Source organism: Poecilia latipinna, unplaced genomic scaffold (genome assembly GCF_001443285.1).
Source record: "Poecilia latipinna isolate Pla-1442-1.1 unplaced genomic scaffold, P_latipinna-1.0 Scaffold2178, whole genome shotgun sequence".
Lineage (NCBI taxonomy): Eukaryota > Metazoa > Chordata > Actinopteri > Cyprinodontiformes > Poeciliidae > Poecilia > Poecilia latipinna.
In genome coordinates, this window is record NW_015114794.1 from 63,044 (window position 1) to 82,212 (window position 19,169).

The 19,169-nt window shown below is 40.2% G+C and overlaps 1 protein-coding gene across 1 annotated transcript in view; it reads left to right on the plus strand.

Annotated features, from left to right (window-relative positions):
• epha2a (eph receptor A2 a) overlaps window positions 1–17,404 on the plus strand; it is a 21,060-nt gene extending 3,656 nt beyond the window's left edge. The window contains exons 2-17 of the mRNA XM_015017689.1: window positions 1,431–1,498; window positions 3,589–4,225; window positions 10,160–10,315; window positions 10,404–10,736; window positions 12,130–12,257; window positions 12,367–12,547; window positions 12,660–12,762; window positions 13,015–13,067; window positions 13,151–13,276; window positions 13,512–13,697; window positions 13,793–13,854; window positions 13,975–14,184; window positions 14,835–14,984; window positions 15,231–15,424; window positions 16,112–16,267; window positions 16,620–17,404. Coding sequence (XP_014873175.1) covers window positions 1,431–1,498; window positions 3,589–4,225; window positions 10,160–10,315; window positions 10,404–10,736; window positions 12,130–12,257; window positions 12,367–12,547; window positions 12,660–12,762; window positions 13,015–13,067; window positions 13,151–13,276; window positions 13,512–13,697; window positions 13,793–13,854; window positions 13,975–14,184; window positions 14,835–14,984; window positions 15,231–15,424; window positions 16,112–16,267; window positions 16,620–16,728 — 2,852 coding nt within the window. The 3' untranslated portion in view covers window positions 16,729–17,404. The remainder of the gene's footprint in view (window positions 1–1,430; window positions 1,499–3,588; window positions 4,226–10,159; window positions 10,316–10,403; window positions 10,737–12,129; window positions 12,258–12,366; window positions 12,548–12,659; window positions 12,763–13,014; window positions 13,068–13,150; window positions 13,277–13,511; window positions 13,698–13,792; window positions 13,855–13,974; window positions 14,185–14,834; window positions 14,985–15,230; window positions 15,425–16,111; window positions 16,268–16,619) is intronic.
• Window positions 17,405–19,169: the final 1,765 nt, after the last annotated feature.

Sequence of the window (19,169 nt, forward strand, 5' to 3'; positions counted from 1 at the left end):
GGAGTTTGAGAAAAACCCAACATTTATAAAAAAATTTTTTTTATCCCTTTTTTAAAAAACCCCCCCCCCTTTTTTTTTTTTTTTTTTTTTTTTTTTTTTAATTGAATCGGCGTCTGCCTCTGGAGCTGCTGAAGGGGGGCACCTGTTTCCTGATTTAACATGTCACACTTTTTTTTTGTTTTTTGTTTCAATCGGGTCACGCAGATTCATGTATTTCCCCGCTTCATGGTCGTTTAAAAGCCCACGCCTTTCTCAGACACTATTAAATCTTGCACCCTTATCCCTGGAGGACACGGTCCCTGAAAATCTGAATCAGGCCGACATGGCTGATTAAAACGTCAGAGCGAGGCATGTGCCCTCCATAAAACAGCTTCCCCACCCTCACATCAAAGCCGAGAGTTTTTCTTAACAGCTCAATAGTTTATATCTAAACCTTGAATTGGCCAAAGGGGATTTCTGTGCTTACTTATGTATATATTATACTGTAATACAACTCAGAGACGGTGCATTGTTCAAATGGACCCAAGAAGAACTTAATTTGGGGTTTCCTTCCAGTTCAGAATCTGAAGTTTCTGTGTTTTATAGATTATTTTAAACTAATGACACCCCAAATCAGTTTCCAAGAAAACTTAAATAGAATGAAATTTAAAGTAGACTTGTTACAGCTCTAGCTTAAATTATACATTATCTTTACTCCACACGTTAGCAGCAAGATAAACCGTCACCGATACCGTCCACAAGGAAGCAAACCACAAAAGGCCATTGCTAAAGGAGCTGCTCTTACTCTATCCAAGCATGGAAATGGAAAGTTGAGTGGATGGAAAAAGTGTGACTGTGGCATTCTTGTCTTCTGAGAAAGTGAACATGTTTTTTTTTTCTCTCACATGTAACTCTAAATTAAGAACCAAATTAAAAGTTTATATATGACCACTTTTCAGCTGAATTACTGAAATAACTACATTATTTCATAAAATTGTAATTTATTGAGATTTTTTTTTTTTACAATTCCTTTGAGAGCTGTTTTCTCTTTTAAATTAGACCCATTCACATTTAAAGCAAATTTGTACTTTAATTTATTCTGATGAACAAATTTAAAACTTAACTGCTTAACTAAAGTGTGTAATTGTTATTCTTAATCTCACATGCTACTATTTTATTTTTTTTATTTCATCTATACTTAAGTGAATTTTATAACGTTTGTTTGTCCAATAGTTGTCTGTCCTTTTTTAGTTTTAGTCTGTGTGCCTTTCGGGGGAGTTCTCCCTCACAAAAAGCGATTTTCTCTCAAGGTCCCTGCTGGTAAAATAATGGTTACATAAATTAAATAAAACAGGACAGTCGTGTCACGGCTTTATGTCGGTGAGTCAGACGTTATCAGTTGAGCGAGAACTGGCTGTAACTAAGTCATATATTTCTGTTTGTCCCTGCAGATGTGTTGCTAGATATGAAAGCTTCTGGGTCAGAGTTGGGATGGTTGACGTCGCCGAATGAGAACGGGGTGAGTTTTTATGCCTCCACAGGCACTTTCAGGATTCCAGATCCACGACTTGAAACCTGACGACTTCTGTGAAAGTTTGGTGTAAAACCTGCCTGGTGACAATGACAGAGGCCTTCCTCCTGCTCATTTAGCTCCACTAAAAAAGCTCTCTGGGAGAGATGGAATGAACGGCAGCTCGATGAGGTTTGGCAGAGCGCAGCTTGTCTTGTGTTAATGTTACCCTTTCATAAAGAGCTTATGAATGCCGTTAAAATGTCAGGGTTCAACCTACATTTACATTTACTCTACCAAAGTGCGTTTTACAGGGCTACAGTGGATTACTCTTTATGTCCAAACCATAAAGCTAAATTTTCTCTCCTTCTATAAGCAGAGATAACACTCTGAAGAGATATAGAAAGACGTTACAGAGAGAGAGAGGAAAAAAAAAGTCTCATCCAGATGTACGGAGCCATCTTTCCCATCTCTATCTATAGTTCAGTGGCTTTCCATCCAAAATAAGAAACAGGATATGGCCATTTCCAGAGCGTGGTCTGTGTTTCTTGTTGCACTCAAAGATCTAAGAATGTACGGATTGGCGTTGTATTGAAAAGGATTTCCCTGTTTGTCCAATTTGAGCTTTGTTCTACTGCAACTTTGTCTCCACTTGCAAGATTTATTTAGTTTTGCACGTAGGATCATTATTTTCTGGAGCCTTGTTTTTGGCTGTAAAATTTCTTAGTAGTTGCCTATTTAAAGGGATTGCCATGTTGGAAGACTTTAAGCAGTTTACACCCTACCTGGGGAAGTTGTAAATTTTGACATTTTTAGTAGACTCAATCATAAAAGAAGACAAGAACTTCCCATGGAGTCGAAATTAAGCTGGAAAGCTGGAATTTATCAAGAGTTCAGCATCCAATATGGCTGCAGCATCTTTAAAATGTAGCAAAATGGAATAAATCGAGAAAGCTTTTCTATTTTAAAATGGTTAAAATGTTATTGCACTCCATGCGATTGATCTTTTATGAACCTTTATAGCCATTGCCACCAATTTGCGTTGGTTTATTGACTGAAGAGTTCAGTAAAATTGAGACAGGAAATAAAGACAGGAAATGATGCGCCACCAGTGAACAGAGCATGCAAGTCAGATTCCTGTTTGAAATAAAAGTAAAATGGTTTAAAAAGTACAGAGATTATAGTGCTTTAAGTTGCTACTGTTTTATTACAAAGACATACTTTTCGACTAGTTAGTTACTCTGAACAGGAATGCGATCTCTTCTGTGTCTGCGTTCAGCTCATCTGCGGTTCACAGTCTTTTCCACATCAGTTGTAAAGTTTGAGGACTCAAGCTTTCCCTAAAACCTTACCGAACTGCTAACATATGATGTGTTAAATTTTAATCAAGACTTAAGCCTTTTAATCTTTTTACACGTCAGTGCTTCCCTCTAATAAAAAACCCTCTAATTGCTGGTGACTTTGCTGCCATGCCTCTCTCAGCGCTCTGCTTACAGAGCTTGTTTAAGGGCCATAAATGTTGGTTCTACTGTAGTAGTTGCTGGGTTGATTCCTTCCACGCATGCAGCCATGTGTGTTAATGGAAAACCACACACGTCGAGAGCGCACTGCACATGCCCAGACGATGTTAATGTTTGGGAAAAAAGCTCCAGCAGACTTCTGAGCTTTAGGGGCTTTCAAGAAAGCTTGAGCAGGCCTGTCGCAATAAGCTATAAATGTAGTAATCGCATTATAAATTAGCTTCTATTTGCACGATTTATCATCTTTCTCTTTTTTCTGTCTCTTTCTGCTAAAAATTAGACGACAAATGTCTTCAGTGGGGTGCATATCTCTTTTTTTGAAGGACAGTTTAGTTCATGGAGACTTGACAATTCATTGCATTTGTTGCTTCTGTTTGTTTATTAATCTTGCATTTTTATGCCATTGCCATTGTATTAGTTCAGAATGGTCTCAAAACAACCATATTATCTTTTATCTCAATAACTTCTGAAACAATTTATCATCCGGCATGATTGTTATCATGACAGGTCTAAGCATGAGTGAGTTGTCCTCTTTCATTCGGTGATATTGATGCCATTTTTTTAATCTTCTTCTTGCAGTGGGAGATTGTTCAGACGGTGGTGAACAGCTCACTTTTATACACCTACAGTGTTTGTAACGTCGACTCTGCCGACCAGGACAACTGGGTACGGACGACTTTCATTCAGAGACGCCCGGAGAGCAGCCGCGTCTCTGTGGAGCTCCAGTTCATCGTCCGGGACTGCAACACCTTCGACGGCGCTTCTGTCACCTGCAAGGAAACCTTCAACCTCTTCATGTCGGAGGCCGACGCCGACGTGGGAACCAGCTTCCGCAAGGGGCAGTTCCGCAAGGTCGCCACCATCGCTCCCGATGAGGTCACAAGAGGCCGGGTGCCGAAGGTCAACACCGAGACGAGGACAGTGTTCCCCCTGTCCAAAAAGGGCTTCTACCTGGCTTTCCAGGACATGGGCGCCTGCGTGGCCCTGCTGTCCGTCAGGGTTTACTACAAGACGTGTCCGTCCACCGTGCGCAGCCTGGCAGCCTTCCCGGAGACGGTTGCAGATGCCTTGAGGGAGGTGGAGGGAGTCTGCGTGAAGAATGCCATCAGTCAGACCACCCCACGCATTTACTGCACAGCTGAGGGTAAATGGGTGGTTCCCGTGGTGCAGTGCCAGTGTCTCCCAGGATACGAAGCCACAGAAGGCTCCTGCCAAGGTAAGCCTTGCCAGAAATCTGCCTTCAACTGTGTTTGTCTTGCTTTGGGTGTTGTAACAAATTTGTCTCGGCGGTGGGGGGGGAATGAGTGCGCCGGAATGCTAATTATATCAGGTTTGTTTGGAGATAAGTGCCAAGAGAAGGCAGCAAATAAAGGTTTCTTCATATCACGCAGAAGAATCAATCTGAGAGTAGATTTCAACTGTTTCCCTCTGATGCATCATCATATTTGTACCTGTTGCCCAACAGCCCTTTGTTTCCACCCCTGGTGTCTCCGGTTTTAAGAACAAGGCAGGGCTCAGACACGGTTTTACGACTTCCCGTGAAAATGCAACTCTATACAACCGTTGAAATTTTTGTCCTTTTATGTCATAAAAGTATTTAATGTGAACTGAATGCCTTAGTATGAGATGCTGGAAAATTGCTGTCTTTCATATGTAGCTAACGTTACATTTCTTGAAAACTCAAACACAAATTCTATTATGAAAAATACAAATCCAGGAAGGTTGAAAACTGACATAAAATGTCATTTTTTCTCCTCTTAGACATTCATACAAAGTCCAATGTTCAGAAACACGTTTTTACATGAAATTAAAATTGCCCAATGCGTTATGTATTACTTTGGTTTTTAAAATTTCACAACAAAAATTAGCTTTTCCAGGCAACACAATACTGATGAAAAGTTGGACTTTCTAAATATAATGTATTAGGCCAATTAATTAAACATTCCCCTTTTGCTGCTTCTGAAGTTGAAATTCCCAGTGGAAAAATCAGACGTTTCCCAACGTCCGCCTTGCAAATGACTCATTCTAGATCTTGTGAAACTTTTGAGCCGGCTTTCCATTATAATTACCTCAAAGCTGCACTTATCCCTGTTGTTTCTACACGGTTTGCTAACACACTTTTTCCTTCCACCCAACTTTCTAAATATATCCTTGCATACGCGACTCTCTGAACAGCCAGCCTGTTAGGAATGACCATTTTTGACTGATTTAATTTTTTTTTTCAGCCACATAATTTCCAAACTGAAGGTTATATGTTCCTTATCTACACACAGATAGATATAGGAAGTGATTAATATAGTGATTAATAATCACTGTATTAATCACTAAGGGATTTACTTGAATTAATCTTGGGGATTACATCTAATGAAAACACATAACTGTTTATTGGAATAAAATATTACTACATACAAAGGCTGCTGCTTTCCCTACTACTAAACAGTTTTCTCATACACTTTTTTCTTCCACCCAACTTTCTAAATATATTCTTGCATACACAACTCACTGAACAGCCAGCCTCTTAGGAAGAACCATTTTTGACTGATTTTTTCAGCAATATAATTTCATATGTTCCTTATCTACACACAGTTAGATATAGGAAGTGATTAATATAGATATTTAAGGGAATTATTGAATTAATCTTGGGGATTACATCTAATGAAAACACAGAACTGTTTATTGGAATAAACTATTACTACATACAAAGGCTGCTGCTTTCCCTACTACTGTACAGTTTTCTTATACACTTTTTTCTTCCACTCAACTTTCCAAAATCTTGAAAAAATAAAATAAAAAAAATATATATACATATATATGGATGCACCAAAACCTTGCTACATTTAAGAAAAATAAAATGGATGTCAAAATATAAATGTAAGTAGAAGTACGTTTCTAAAATAAGAAAAGGACAGAGCGCTGGCGTTCATGCTCTATGTGCTCTGTTTGCATGTATAGAAAAGTTGGTCTGTCCTTTGGTATTCTGGGGTGTGGTGTGTTGAACTATCTGGAGGAAGCGTGGGAGGAGAAACGGTACGGAGTGAAGAGGAAGGAGGGAGGAAGGGCCGTCAGTGTGCCCTTCCTGAAAGAATTCAGAGAGGAATTCTTTCTTCCTCACGTCACCGCAGTACCTTCAGCGCTGATTGACACGAGGAAGGGCTGTGTGAATGTGTCGCAGTGACTACCTGAAAGCGCCGTGTGTCTTCTCCTCGCTGGAATTTGTTTTGGGCAGGTCGCTAAGGCAACCAGAACCACAGATTGCAGGGAAGAGGCTGACACACCTTTCAGGGGTTAGACTGAGTCAGGCTGCGGTTTTATGACTCCTCGCAGTCCGAGCCACCTTGACTGGTGAAGACATTTGTTTTCTTAACCTGTTCCTGTAAGATCATTCACGCAGAGACAAGGGATCAGCTTTTATGGGTTCTAAACGCAAGGGAAATAATCTTTTAAGTGGTTAATGATGTGCTTTTGAAGCTGTTTAATGTGGAGAAATATGGTCTTTTTGTTTACATTTTGACTCTTTATTCACTGATACAACCTCCTCCACAATTATTGTAAAATATTGTGCAACTAAAATTAGAATACATTCTTGTAATAGATACTTTAATGCCGTTGGCTAACAATGGGATTTGGAGAATGTGTTTAACGTGCTTTACCGTCCTCATATTTTTTGGTGGCCACAAAACAAAACAAAAAAACAAACGTATAAAATTATTAACATTCTTAATCATTTTTTTAAGTCAATTACATTTTTAAAATAGGCTTTTTTATGACTTTCTGTTTCCTAATTATATCTATGTGGTCTCCGCTTCTGTTAAAAAATGGAATAGACCAGAATACAGGTCATTTAGTTAATTAATCTGATTTATTTTTCACAGTTTAAAAAGTTGGGACATAAAAATATTCTATCAAAACATGATTAAAATACAAATAAAAAGCTAATTAATTAATATAAGTGATAAAGAACCGAAATAAAATAATAATTAAAAGGGTATTAAGTAAAAGCACCTTTTTTAATACAAATATTATCTGTTCCTTTATGTAAAATAGATGTTTGATCTTTATGAACAGGAACTGTGCCAGAAACTAAGGCATGTTCACTGACGTTCTACATTTTAAAGAGTTTCATATCATTTTTTGAACCAGAAGTCATGAATTGAAGATAAAAAGTTTTTTAAACACATTGAATAACTTCAAAAAGTTTTAAGTCAACAAATAATTAATTTACATTTATTTTACAGGAACCATTAATTGTGATTACAGTAATTTCATAGGAAAGGTTGGATTTGTCAAAATAATATTCAAATTTTACATTTATTTTAATCTTTTTTGCTGTTACTCACCAGGGAAGCTGCAGTCGCATATTTTGCGTTGCTTTATATAGACTGAACAAACAATTGATTAGAAGGCCAATTAACTGATATTGAAAAGTTCAGCCCAACATACCAGGAACTGATGAGCACTGCACTTCAAAGCACAAGTGTCGCAATCACTTTGTAAAAAAAAAAAGAAAAATCAAGATGGAAGAGAGGAATGTTTTAATCTTTAAGGTTTCTCATAATAGCCAAACTGGGAGATGGAAACGGAAGTTGGCACAAAAAGGCAGGAAATTTGCTTCTAACAGGGAAATGTATGATTCCAAAGTTTAGATGATAACCTGATTAATAAGACAGAGGAAACATCTGTTGTTACACGAGGGGGGGGGGAAGAAAAAACTGTGATCTTCTGTCAGCCAACGAGAGAAAGTGATATCCTAACAGGCTCATGTCCTGCGTGTGGATTCCACTGGCGGGCCCAACTGTTGTGGGAAAAGGAAGCAGAAGCGACATGAGGAGGAATGCTGACTGACACAAATAAGCAGATTGTTCTTTAGTGGACAGTTGGTGCATGAGGGGAGGTTAGATTTGAGGGCTGCTTAGTTAGGTGTGGGGTGTAATTTAGTCAAGAGGATTAGCAGAGCCACAGGACAGCTGTTAGCCAATGACATGCCCCACTCGGTCTCCTTTTACTCTTTCATCCGGTTGTTAACACACGCAACGAGCTCCCTAATCCACGCTCTCACTCATTATAACAATGGCTTGAGCCACAAAGAGCGAAAAAATTGTTTCGATTATTGGATGCAGCGGTGCGTAATTCATGTTCTTTTGAGAGTCTTAGCACAAGAGAGCGTGAGAGCGTCTGAAGAATAAACGCAGAGATAATAATTTGGAAAACTTCCAGCCATCTGATGCAAATGCTTTGTATTGGAATTTGCATCAGATATGCAATGCAAACACATGGTCAGCATTTAGATAGGCGTTGCCTATTGCCAAAGTTTGCATTAACAATGTTTGGGGTTTTTATACACATGCTGTCATTTATGAGCTTTATACGGAGCAATGCAACATGTTTATGGCACCACTCTGTCCAATCTCACAGACAATGGATGAATGGGGCCGTAGTTCCTTTAGTACGTGACAGAGGTCCTGCTGTTCCAGCTCCAGATAAAATGGGCAGGCCCCCTTTTCTTATTCGAAATAACCTCGGCTACACTCCCCCTGTCGCCGAGTGACTCCCCAGAGAGCGCTTCTGTTGGTGCTCCAGACCTTAACCCCCGCCGTCCCCCCTCTATTCATCTTCATCCCACACTCAACCTGCTCCTTCTCCTCTTGTGCACCAGCACTACTTGGGGTGCAAAGGTCCCTCTGCTTTGGTGGGGAAGCAACGCGCCCACGTCTTTAATCCAATGTTCCCCCCGACCTCTTCTCTCTCTCTTCAGAGCAGGCGCCAGACTAAAGGCAGGTCCTCAGAAAGCAGAGTGTGACGAGATCTTTAAATATTAAAAAAATAAAATGAAACGCACAACTCTGCTTTGTTGCTTTTTTTATCCACTGCTCTGGTAGTTAAGAGTTGACGCCTCTCTCACATTCACACGTTTAGAACAAGTTTTGCTTTGGACAGAGGAAACCAAAATTAAAAGTTTTCGGCAAGCATTCGATAGGGCTGGACAATAAATCATTGTTTGATAGAGTATTTAATAATTTAATTGAACTTTGATCCAGAACTGCACAGCATTCTGGGGAGGTAGGTTGAAGAATTCTACCTCTTTTGTTGCCTAGCAACAACCTGTTGAGTTACTTGTGGTTACCTAGCAACAACCTGTTGAGTAACTGGCGCAGCAGCAGTTTAAGATTTTGCCACTTTGCCTCATAACTGCTTAAAAATAGAAAAAATAATAGTGTGAAGTGAAAACTGTGGATACAAGAGGAAGTTTGTTAGTAATTCAAATATTTTAAACAAACCCCCCCCAAATCATTAAGTATCTATATCAACCAATGTTAAATGTGATAAGTTTTTAGGCATATCGTCCAGCCCTGGCATTCAGAAGGTTAGGTGTGGCAGAAAACTAACACCATCTCTATAATGAAACATAGTGGTGGCAGCATCATGCTGTAGGGAGCCTTTTCTTGACAGCTGGTTAGATATTTATGGATGGAACTAAATACAGGGGAAACCTGGAAGAAAATCTGTGAAAGAGTTGCGCCTGGGGCGGAGGCCCAACATCCAGCGGCCGCTGAGGCCTTACCCCAGCCAGAAAGTATGCACATCTGCTTCCACAAAGGAAGGAAGAAAGCCGGAAACAACAGCCTCAGACTGAATTGCGGCTCACTTTCTGATTTCTGTCCTGCATGGATGTTCATTAACCTCTCATGCCCTGGAAAGCTCTTTATCTTCACAATGAAAAGTCCATTTAAACCACTCCAGCAGTTTCCAAGCTGCCATTTCCTTTGGCAAAAACAACAAAAATATTATCTACCAGAAATCTGAGCCGCATAGTTCACAGGGGAGAGGAGAGATCCGATCACCTGATGGATTTACTGCCCCCGCTGCCATCCGGTAGGCTCCGGCACTGTGACCTGAGATCATGCCTTCAGGCTGAAAAAAAAAAAAAAAAGGACGAGTGGAGGCACATCATCAGGGAAATCCCGTCTCATTCTTCCGGATGCAAAGACTATGTGATTATAGGCTAGTCACAACAAATGCTTCCTTTTGGTTGAAAAGGGGCCGGACTGACAGGGACAAGCTTATTGTTTGCTTTTTGATCGCTCATTCCTTCCTCTGTTTGTCTCTTTCATTTGTCACACTGAAATGAACACACCCTTCTTCTCTCACACAGAATGCAAACCAGGCTACTTCAAGCCGTCTGCATCCAACGAGATTTGTCAAGTGTGTCCGGAAAACACCAAGTCGTCTTCAGCCGGTGCGACCGAGTGTGTCTGCGAGGACGGCTTCTTCAGATCCCCGTCTGATCCTCTGACAGCAGCTTGCTCCGGTGAGACATCCCGCTCGCTTCCAGCTCCATCTGGACTCACTGCTGGGTCGCGTAGTTCTCATTCTCACTGACTTACTTCCTGGTTCAGCTCCGCCCAGCGCCCCACGCGACCTCACTTCCACCACGCTGTCGGGAGATGGCCGCCTGCTGCTGTCCTGGAGCCCACCTCTGGAGACCGGAGGCCGCAGCGACCTGACCTACAGCGTGGCGTGTGAGATCTGCGACGAGTCCCAGTGCGTCGCCTGTGGCGAGAAGATCCGCTTTGAGACCGGCCCGACAGAACTGAAGGAGCCCGGAGTTGTTGTTAGTGACCTGGATTCTCATCACAACTACACGTTCACCGTGGAGGCTCACAGCGGGGTGTCGCAGTACGGCTCAGAGAGGGCCACTGCAAGCATCACCACTACTCTGGACTATACAAGTGAGATTTACGGGCCTCATTTTCTCTAAATGTTCATCGATCATAAGCGTAAGCTTACAGTGTCACCATGTAATTATTGTGATAAAAATGTATAAAAAGGCCTTAAAATTAATTAATCTCAAGATTTCAGAAGTATAAAACATTTTAAATAATCATTTATGTCTCTAACAATTTCTTTAAATGAAAGGAGTTTGTGAAAATGAATCATTTACTTATTTTAATTTCACTATTGTTGAGGGACTTTTGACCAATAATCTGCAACTTCCTAGAAAATACAGAGGCCGTTTTTATCAAAATGGAAAAGATATGAGAACATAGTTTCTCACCTAAGATCTTTTTTGTTGTAATTTTCTGACTTCGGCCTTATACATAGCTCTTTTAAATAACAAAATATAAAAGAGAGGTAAAATCACAAATAAAATAATTTGTGATTTTATTGTAAATCACAAATGCTTTACAATAAAATACATAAATCATATGAAATGTTCAGTATTACCTTATGTGTGTCAGCTTAGGAAAATTTTCCTTGCACAAAATTAAAAAAATAGAAACAGAGAGCCAAAACAGAGTTTGTGAAATATCATTAAAAATATCAACATAAAACAAATCGACTAAACGTCAGACATCACATAACGTCTAAAGTTCATCTGAATAATGCTTCCTGAGTTCAGTCTAAATAAAAAATAAAATAAATCTAAAAAAAAAAAGAAATAATAAAACAAAGTAAACACTAGGTGTTAAAATTAGATCTAAATAAAAGCCTGTTTTTAAAGAGCAGCTCTTTGTGTCACGTCACATTTAAGGGATTAGTCATGGATTACTTACAACAATGCCTGGATAAATGTACAAAACTACAATTTAAATGTGTCTGTTACATTTTTTTATAGGATTTGTCAATAATTGTGAATCACTAGTGAATTTCTTAACATATGTAGATTTTTCTTTATATATATTTTTATTATTATATATTATATAAAGAAAAAAAACTTTTTTTCCCTTACATATAGAAAAAAAAATAATTTGCTACTCATTAATACAATTAATGTACTTACAGAGTAAATGTAATCAAGTTAAAAGGTGATTTTTCCTCTGAATATGTCAGTGTGCTGCTGCATTTTAAGCTTTTTTCACACATCCGTGTGGCTCTGTGATACAACTAAAGCATTCAGATAAGAGTCACTTATTGAGTTACCGTGAGCTCGGGTTCCAACCAGCTTAAGAGAGCAAAAAGCTGTTTTTGTACAGCGCCTCAATTAAAGGCTTCTACAAAAGATGGACTTACTACACAGGGAGGAATTTGGTCTGACCCGCTGAATCCCAGAGGCTTTCATTTCCAAACACTATGATTAGTCACTAACCATTATTTGGCGCTCTGTCTCTCGCCGACCGTTAGATCCCCCCAAGGTGACGTCGATCCATCTGGATGACCGTGGTCCCACCAGTCTGTCTCTGTCCTGGACTCTGTCTCGCAGACCTCCAGCCCACATCAGTCACCACTATGAGCTTATGTACCGCAAAAAAGTAAGACGGAGAGCTTTTCTCTTCCCACGTAAAACGTATGAAGCGCTCTCATAATGTAGATTAGCATTAGGATAAATCTTCCTAACACAATTTTAAATTCTCTCCGCAGGATACCGAGGGAGAGAGCGATGTGACCACCTACACAGTCCTGATTCTGGACAAAAACTCTGTCCTGATTAACGACCTCACCCCAGATACGACCTACGTGTTCAGAGTTTTGGTCAAACTGAGTCCTGAAGTCATGCCTGGCAGCTACAGCAAGGAGCAAGCGTTTCATACGTCAGCCTTAGGTACAAACATCCATAAAAGCTGTCAAACCCAACGCACATCACAATAACATGTCCTGGAAGTGTGTGTGTGTGTGTTTTGCAAAATGACAATGATCGTGTGTGATTTGTGCAGCTGAATCTCAGACACAAAACAAGCCCACGTTGGTGATGGGAGCCGTGGTCGGAGTGGCCATCATCCTGCTCATCGTCGTGGCCGTCCTGCTGCTGCGAAGACGGTACGTTTCAACAGACTCCAAAGCCACATTCGACATGTGTGTGTGTGTCATTGAGATAAATATTGTGTACCGTTTACAAACCTGCCAGCTCTATTATTATCAGCCTCAAAACAAAGGAGGGGTTGTAGTAATAGTTAGGGCCGCGGTGGAATAAATCCTTTGTCTGATTCAGCCGAGGCTGACCTGCAGTTATTAAAAGCCGGCATCTATTCTGCTTAGTCCCGCGGTGATTGGTGTTGTTTTTCCTCTCAGGAGACTGAGCTCCCGGGGCAGAGGAGGACCTGAGGATCCCTACTTCTCTACAGGTCAGCAAACCAGGAAAGCAGTCGAACGATAATGAAATGTTTCTTTTGAACTTATTTATGCTTGTTTTGTTTTCTTTCTTCAGACCAGCTTAAGCCTCTGAAGACGTACGTCGACCCTCATACGTACGAGGACCCTAACATCGCCATCCAAAAGTTTGTCAAAGAAATCGACCCAAATATTATCAGGAAGGAAAAAGTCATCGGCGTCGGTAAATGTTCATGAGTTTAATTTGAGACACAGTGATTGGAGGATTAGTGGCTGATTTTCACCAAAATTGTATCGATTTTAGTCGTTAAGAATTTCAAAATGCTTTATTTCTGTTTCATTTTGATAGCAAAATCAAAGAGTTAAAAAGTTGTTAAATTTAGTGTTTCAACTCTAAACTTAACAACATTTCTTTGAACCATTTTGAAACATTTCCTTTCATCATCTGTGCTCATCAGGTGAGTTTGGCGAAGTGTTTCGGGGCGTGATGAAGGTTCCCAGGAAAGGAGATTTGGCCGTAGCCATCAAGACGCTGAAGCCCGGCTACTCAGAGAAACAGAGGCAGGACTTCCTTAGCGAGGCTAGCATCATGGGCCAGTTCTCGCACCCGAACATCATCCGGCTCGAAGGCGTCGTCACCAAATGTAAGTGTGAAGCTTAAATCAGACCTTCTGTTCAACTGGATGGATATGTAAAGTTTAATTTGAATTATAAAGATTTTTTTACTTGTTTCTTTCAGTCAAACATGCCATGATAGTGACAGAATACATGGAGAATGGAGCTCTTGATACGCATCTGAAGGTAGGTGCCTAAATTTCCTTAAACTTTGTGAAAATTGAGAAAATTAATCGATCATTCCTATAGCATTTTTATATGCTTATATGAAGAACAGAAACAACAAATATGTTTTTTTTCTTTTAGGAACACGATACAGAGATTCCTCCGTACCAGCTTTTGGGAATGCTGCGGGGAATAGCTGCTGGTATGAAATACCTTTCTGACATGAACTACGTCCACCGGGACTTGGCGGCGAGGAACGTCCTGGTCAACAGCAGCCTGGAGTGCAAAGTTTCTGACTTCGGTCTTTCTCGTGTCTTGGAGGACGATGCCGAGGGAACCTACACGACCAGAGTGAGTCCAGCTTTTTATTTCGCCGTCTTTAAAGCTGAAAAAAAATACAGCGGCAGCTGGTACTCCCAGTACCGGATGCAGAAATACACCACTATTTCAGAAACAACCAGTCAGAGTCAGGAGGTGGGTCTTAGCGCTGCCAATCACTCTTGCGCTCACTCCATCCCGCTTGCACTTGGCTGGTTCACCACAACATAGCCATGAATTCTAAGGCTAGTTAGCATGGCCACCGAGACGGTGGATAAATGGCTTTCCTGTAAAGTTGAGTTGTTTCTACGCCATTAGCACATTTAGCATTACGTGATGCTGAATGCGCTAGCATAATTGACAGCGTTAAGACACTCCTCCTAGCTCTGATTGGTTGTTTTTGACTGGGTGATGCTAAGACAGATAGTCTTTTCACAGATTATCTGTCTCATGTTGTACTGCCACAACAAGTTCAACAAATATGGAAAAACATATTTTTGTAAAAGTTACCTACTGCAGCTTTAAGTCAGCATTAGAAACTCCAACTCTTGCTGGGTTCAGTCTCTGTTCACTGCACATTTGTTAATTGTGTTTCCACTCATAAGCGTTTGGTCCCTCACCGCCTCATATTTCCTCTCCTGTCACACGTTAAGCTTGGTTTGTTGATGTTTCTCTTGTGTCAGGGAGGTAAAATCCCAATCCGCTGGACCGCTCCAGAGGCCATCGAATACAGGAAGTTCACCTCGGCCAGCGACGTGTGGAGCTTCGGGATAGTAATGTGGGAAGTCATGGCATTCGGAGAACGGCCCTACTGGGACATGAGCAACCATGAGGTATGTTTCATCTGTCACGACCCTTATGGCTGTGATGACTGATTGTTTTGGCCTGTGTTTGGAATGTGGTGATTGAAAGCAACCTTACGGCCAAGCGTGCGGTTTCTCACCATTTTTCATCAAATCTTAATGTCAGTGTAGGTGCGCAGCAGCTTGCTGGACTGCTGCCTGTTCAAACTGACAGTAGGTCATAAATCTACCTTAAATTCAAGAGCTGCCTTAACTCGGCCCCCCTCTCCTCCTTAGGTCATGAAGGCCATCAACGAGGCGTTCAGGCTTCCTGCGCCTATGGACTGCCCGTCTGCTATCTACCAGCTCATGCTTCAGTGCTGGCAGCACGACCGCTCCAAGAGACCTCGCTTCTCAGACATCGTCAACATTTTGGACAAACTTCTGCAGAGTCCAGAGTCTTTGAAAACCATCGCTGACTTTGACCCACGGTAAGGACAAAATGTTTGTTTCTTAGAGAAAGGCACATGAGGTAACTGATATATTGCTTATGATGTTGAGGACATGTGCTTATCCTAACTTTTCATCTTTTAAATTGTTTTCACTGCAGTGTTAAAAGCTCCTGCATACCTAATTTTACCTAACTTTTATATTCAGAATTGTGTTATATATTAAGACTGAAGTAATGATTATTTTTAGGTAGTTATTTTGACAATTAATCTATTAATATGATAAGAAAAGAGCACATTCTGCAGATTTTTCATTTTGCCTCTTAAGCTTTTTCATACAATATTAGAAATTCATTAAAAGATGCAAATAAACAATTAATTCAATTCATTTTTTAAAATAAAATGCATTAATATAAGATTCCCTTAGCAAATTTGAACTGGATGAAGTGAAAATTATGTCACTTCAGGAGTTTTGGATGAAACATATTTACAGACAAAGAAGGTTTTATCTGAAATGCAAAATGTGAATATTTGTTTCTTTTAAGCAAATTAATTAATCCATTTTATATATATATACATATATATATAATAGTTATAGATATTATTATAAAGTTTGTGAGAAAGTTTACAGAGAGAGAGTTTAATAGATTTTGGTGTATTTTCATCATTAGTTGCACAGAAATGTGCACGTTGTGCTTGTGAATCCTGATTTCCTGTGGTTCCCTGCAGCGTGTCCATCCGCCTGCCCAGCACCAGCGGCTGTGACAACACCATGTTCAGATCGGTGGCCGAGTGGCTCGAGTCCATCAAGATGAGCCAGTACAACGAAAGCTTTGCTCGAGCGGGGATAACCACCATGGACCATGTGCTCGCCTTGAGGCCTGAGTAAGTTCTGCGCTGATTTGTCTCTCAGCATGCTGCATTTTTATCGACACACTGAGGAATTATAAAAACTTGGTGGGCTAATTTAATTTCCGTCATAAACTGCCACAATTATGAGTGGAGAGTTTAAACAATTCTTGCACGGCTGTAACTTTTAAAGTTAAATATTCAAGGAAATGTAGACTGTTACACACCCTACTTGTCTGTGCAAATTAAACTTTCTGGTGCTCTGGGCTGTAATTACTCCACAGGAGCCCATTTAGCTCAGGAATGTGACTTTTATATCTGCATACGTTACCGATTCCCACTTGTGTTCAGCTTTCTGACAGCGGCGTGTTGGTTTGCTTCTTTTCAGCGACATTAGGAACATTGGCGTTCGGTTGCCCGGCCACATGAAGAGGATAGCGTACAGCATCCTGGGCCTGAAAGACGAGACCAGCTCCCTCAGCGTGTTTGCAGTGTGATCTAAGCATTCCTTCAAATCAAAGTGCACTGACCGGCCATGCCATTTCACTCAGACCAGGAGGGGACTGAAAGGGGGGGGAGTGAAACCGAACCACGCTGCAAGGAGTTCTTTTTTTCTCGTCTTTATGTGGCCCAACATTGGATGATTAAAGAGGAGCCACTAAGCCACTCAGAAAGGACTGAGAACTGAGCACATTTGTGTACCATATCATAACAGAGGAGAGTAATTTATATAAAAAAAAGTCTCATATGTTGAACATATACGATTTCTATGATGTAGATTACAAAGCTGTATGAAAACATGCATAATGTGAGAGTGCTTGCACTTGTAGTAACTGACTGAAATATACCAAGCGCTCACCCTTTTCTATTCTGGATCCGTCAGCCTGTTTCCTCTTTTACTTTCTGTGATTTGTGACTTGTTTTTAAATTTGTAAATCTCATTTCACTCAGGGCAAAAATCACAGATTCTTATGTTTTGCAGTTCGTGTCTTCATCGCAAATCTTCATTTGTGTGTTTACATCATGTCTTAATACAACTGTTCATTTTTTATTTAATATTTATTGTATTTTATATTTATGTTATTTGTCATATAAAATAACAGATCTGGTGCAGGTGAACCCAGCTTTTTTTTTTTTTTTTTGTGTGTTGGAATAAAACGTTTGTCACCTGTACTGGCTGGATGCATTTTTTTCTTTTCATTATATGTCTGTGTGAACTTAGCTCCCCCTTACTTTGACAACCCTAAATAAAATCCATTTGCTTCAGAAGTCAGACAATTAGCAAACAGAGTTCACATGGGTCATTTAGTCTCTTCGTAAACACAGCAGCTCTGCAGTTCTGTGAAAACTCAGGTGGTTGAAAGGAGAAAAACTGTAACTGCATTTGACTGCAGAACGGTGATGGCGCCATCATGCTGCTTGGATGCATTTTTTAGGCAGGAAGAGGGAAGCTGGTCAGACTTGATGTGACAATAGATGTATCTTAATACATGGTTAAACCTGAAAGGAAACCAGTTAAACAACTGAAGTGAATACAGATAACAGCTGTAAAACAAAATGTGAAAAAGTTTAAGGATCAGGGCGAGTACTGTAGCGAGCCACTGCGTTATGCTTCGTGCATGTCTGTTATGATGTGTTACGCATGAATAAAACATCTTCGACGGCTGTGAATAAGACCTTTAAAGGTCAGCTTACAGTTTGTTTTACTTTCTAATTAGCTGTTCTGCCTCACAGAGCTCGTCCTTTGCTGGCTGTCAGGAAGTTTGACTTTGCAAGGCGGAGCAGAATCTCACACCATTTGCGCTCCATTTCACATCTGTTACTCAGCCAAGTTAAAATGGTCCGGCTCGGCTTAATGCTCGCTGGAGATGACGTTGCTGATGCACGGCTAATGTGAGACACTCCTTCCCATGCATTCCTATGTGGATTTAATCTTAATTTTTTTGCCTGTTTTGATATTTTTATATATAATGTTTGTAACAGTTTATCATTTTAGCATAAAGTCCTTCACAGAAACATCTCCACACCTTTTTCCCCCCACACTCGTACACAAATAATGACACACTACCAGTCTAGGGTGCGGCTAAAAATGCTAAACCCTCCAAACAGGAGTCCAACAACAGCTCTGACACGTTAAATGTCCAATATCTGTGTCATATTCCACTGTGTCTCCATCAGCGGAGATGGAGCATCCACACCCATTCCACAGGCACCCACAGTCTATTATGGGAGCCTCATATGTGCTGACAACTGTAACAAAAGGGAGGTAAATTACAAGCCTGGAGACAGAAACAAATAGGCTTCTGAAGATTCATGACCTGTGTAAAAAAAGTTTTTTTCCACTTTCAAAGATTTTAATATGTCCACATCCTACAGGAAATGTGGCTAATTAGCAACATTTTCCAGTTCGCCCTGTGATGTGTGTTAGTTTATCTTAGAGGATATAATTTCACATAGTCAGACAGCATTACAAAGTATTTCTTAAACCTTTGTTAATATAAGACTAATCTAAGGGATAAGTTGCTTATTGTTTTAAGACAAAGGACTTCTGCAAAATGATTTCAGTCAGCTTTCTGCTGTGGAAATAGTAACAGAACAACATCTTGCAGGTTTTGCCCTTTCCCCGTTTGAATTCCAATTATTTTCCTGAAATGACAAGCTAAAACAGGTTTTCTTGCTCTTCTCGCGGGAATTTAATCACTAATCCTGGCATTCACGGTTTTTTGTTTGTTTGTTTGTTTGTTTATAAATCAAGTAAATATTTGCGCTGAAAGTTAAATAAATAGTATTCATTTAACAAACAAAACAAACACATTGATGACAAATTATTTTTCTGTGTGAGAGAGACAGCTTTAACACAAAAATTAAAGGATTCCTCAAGGGATAATTATTGAGTTGCTTTGTAATATTTCTCCAGCACTAATATAAAAACGTCCAT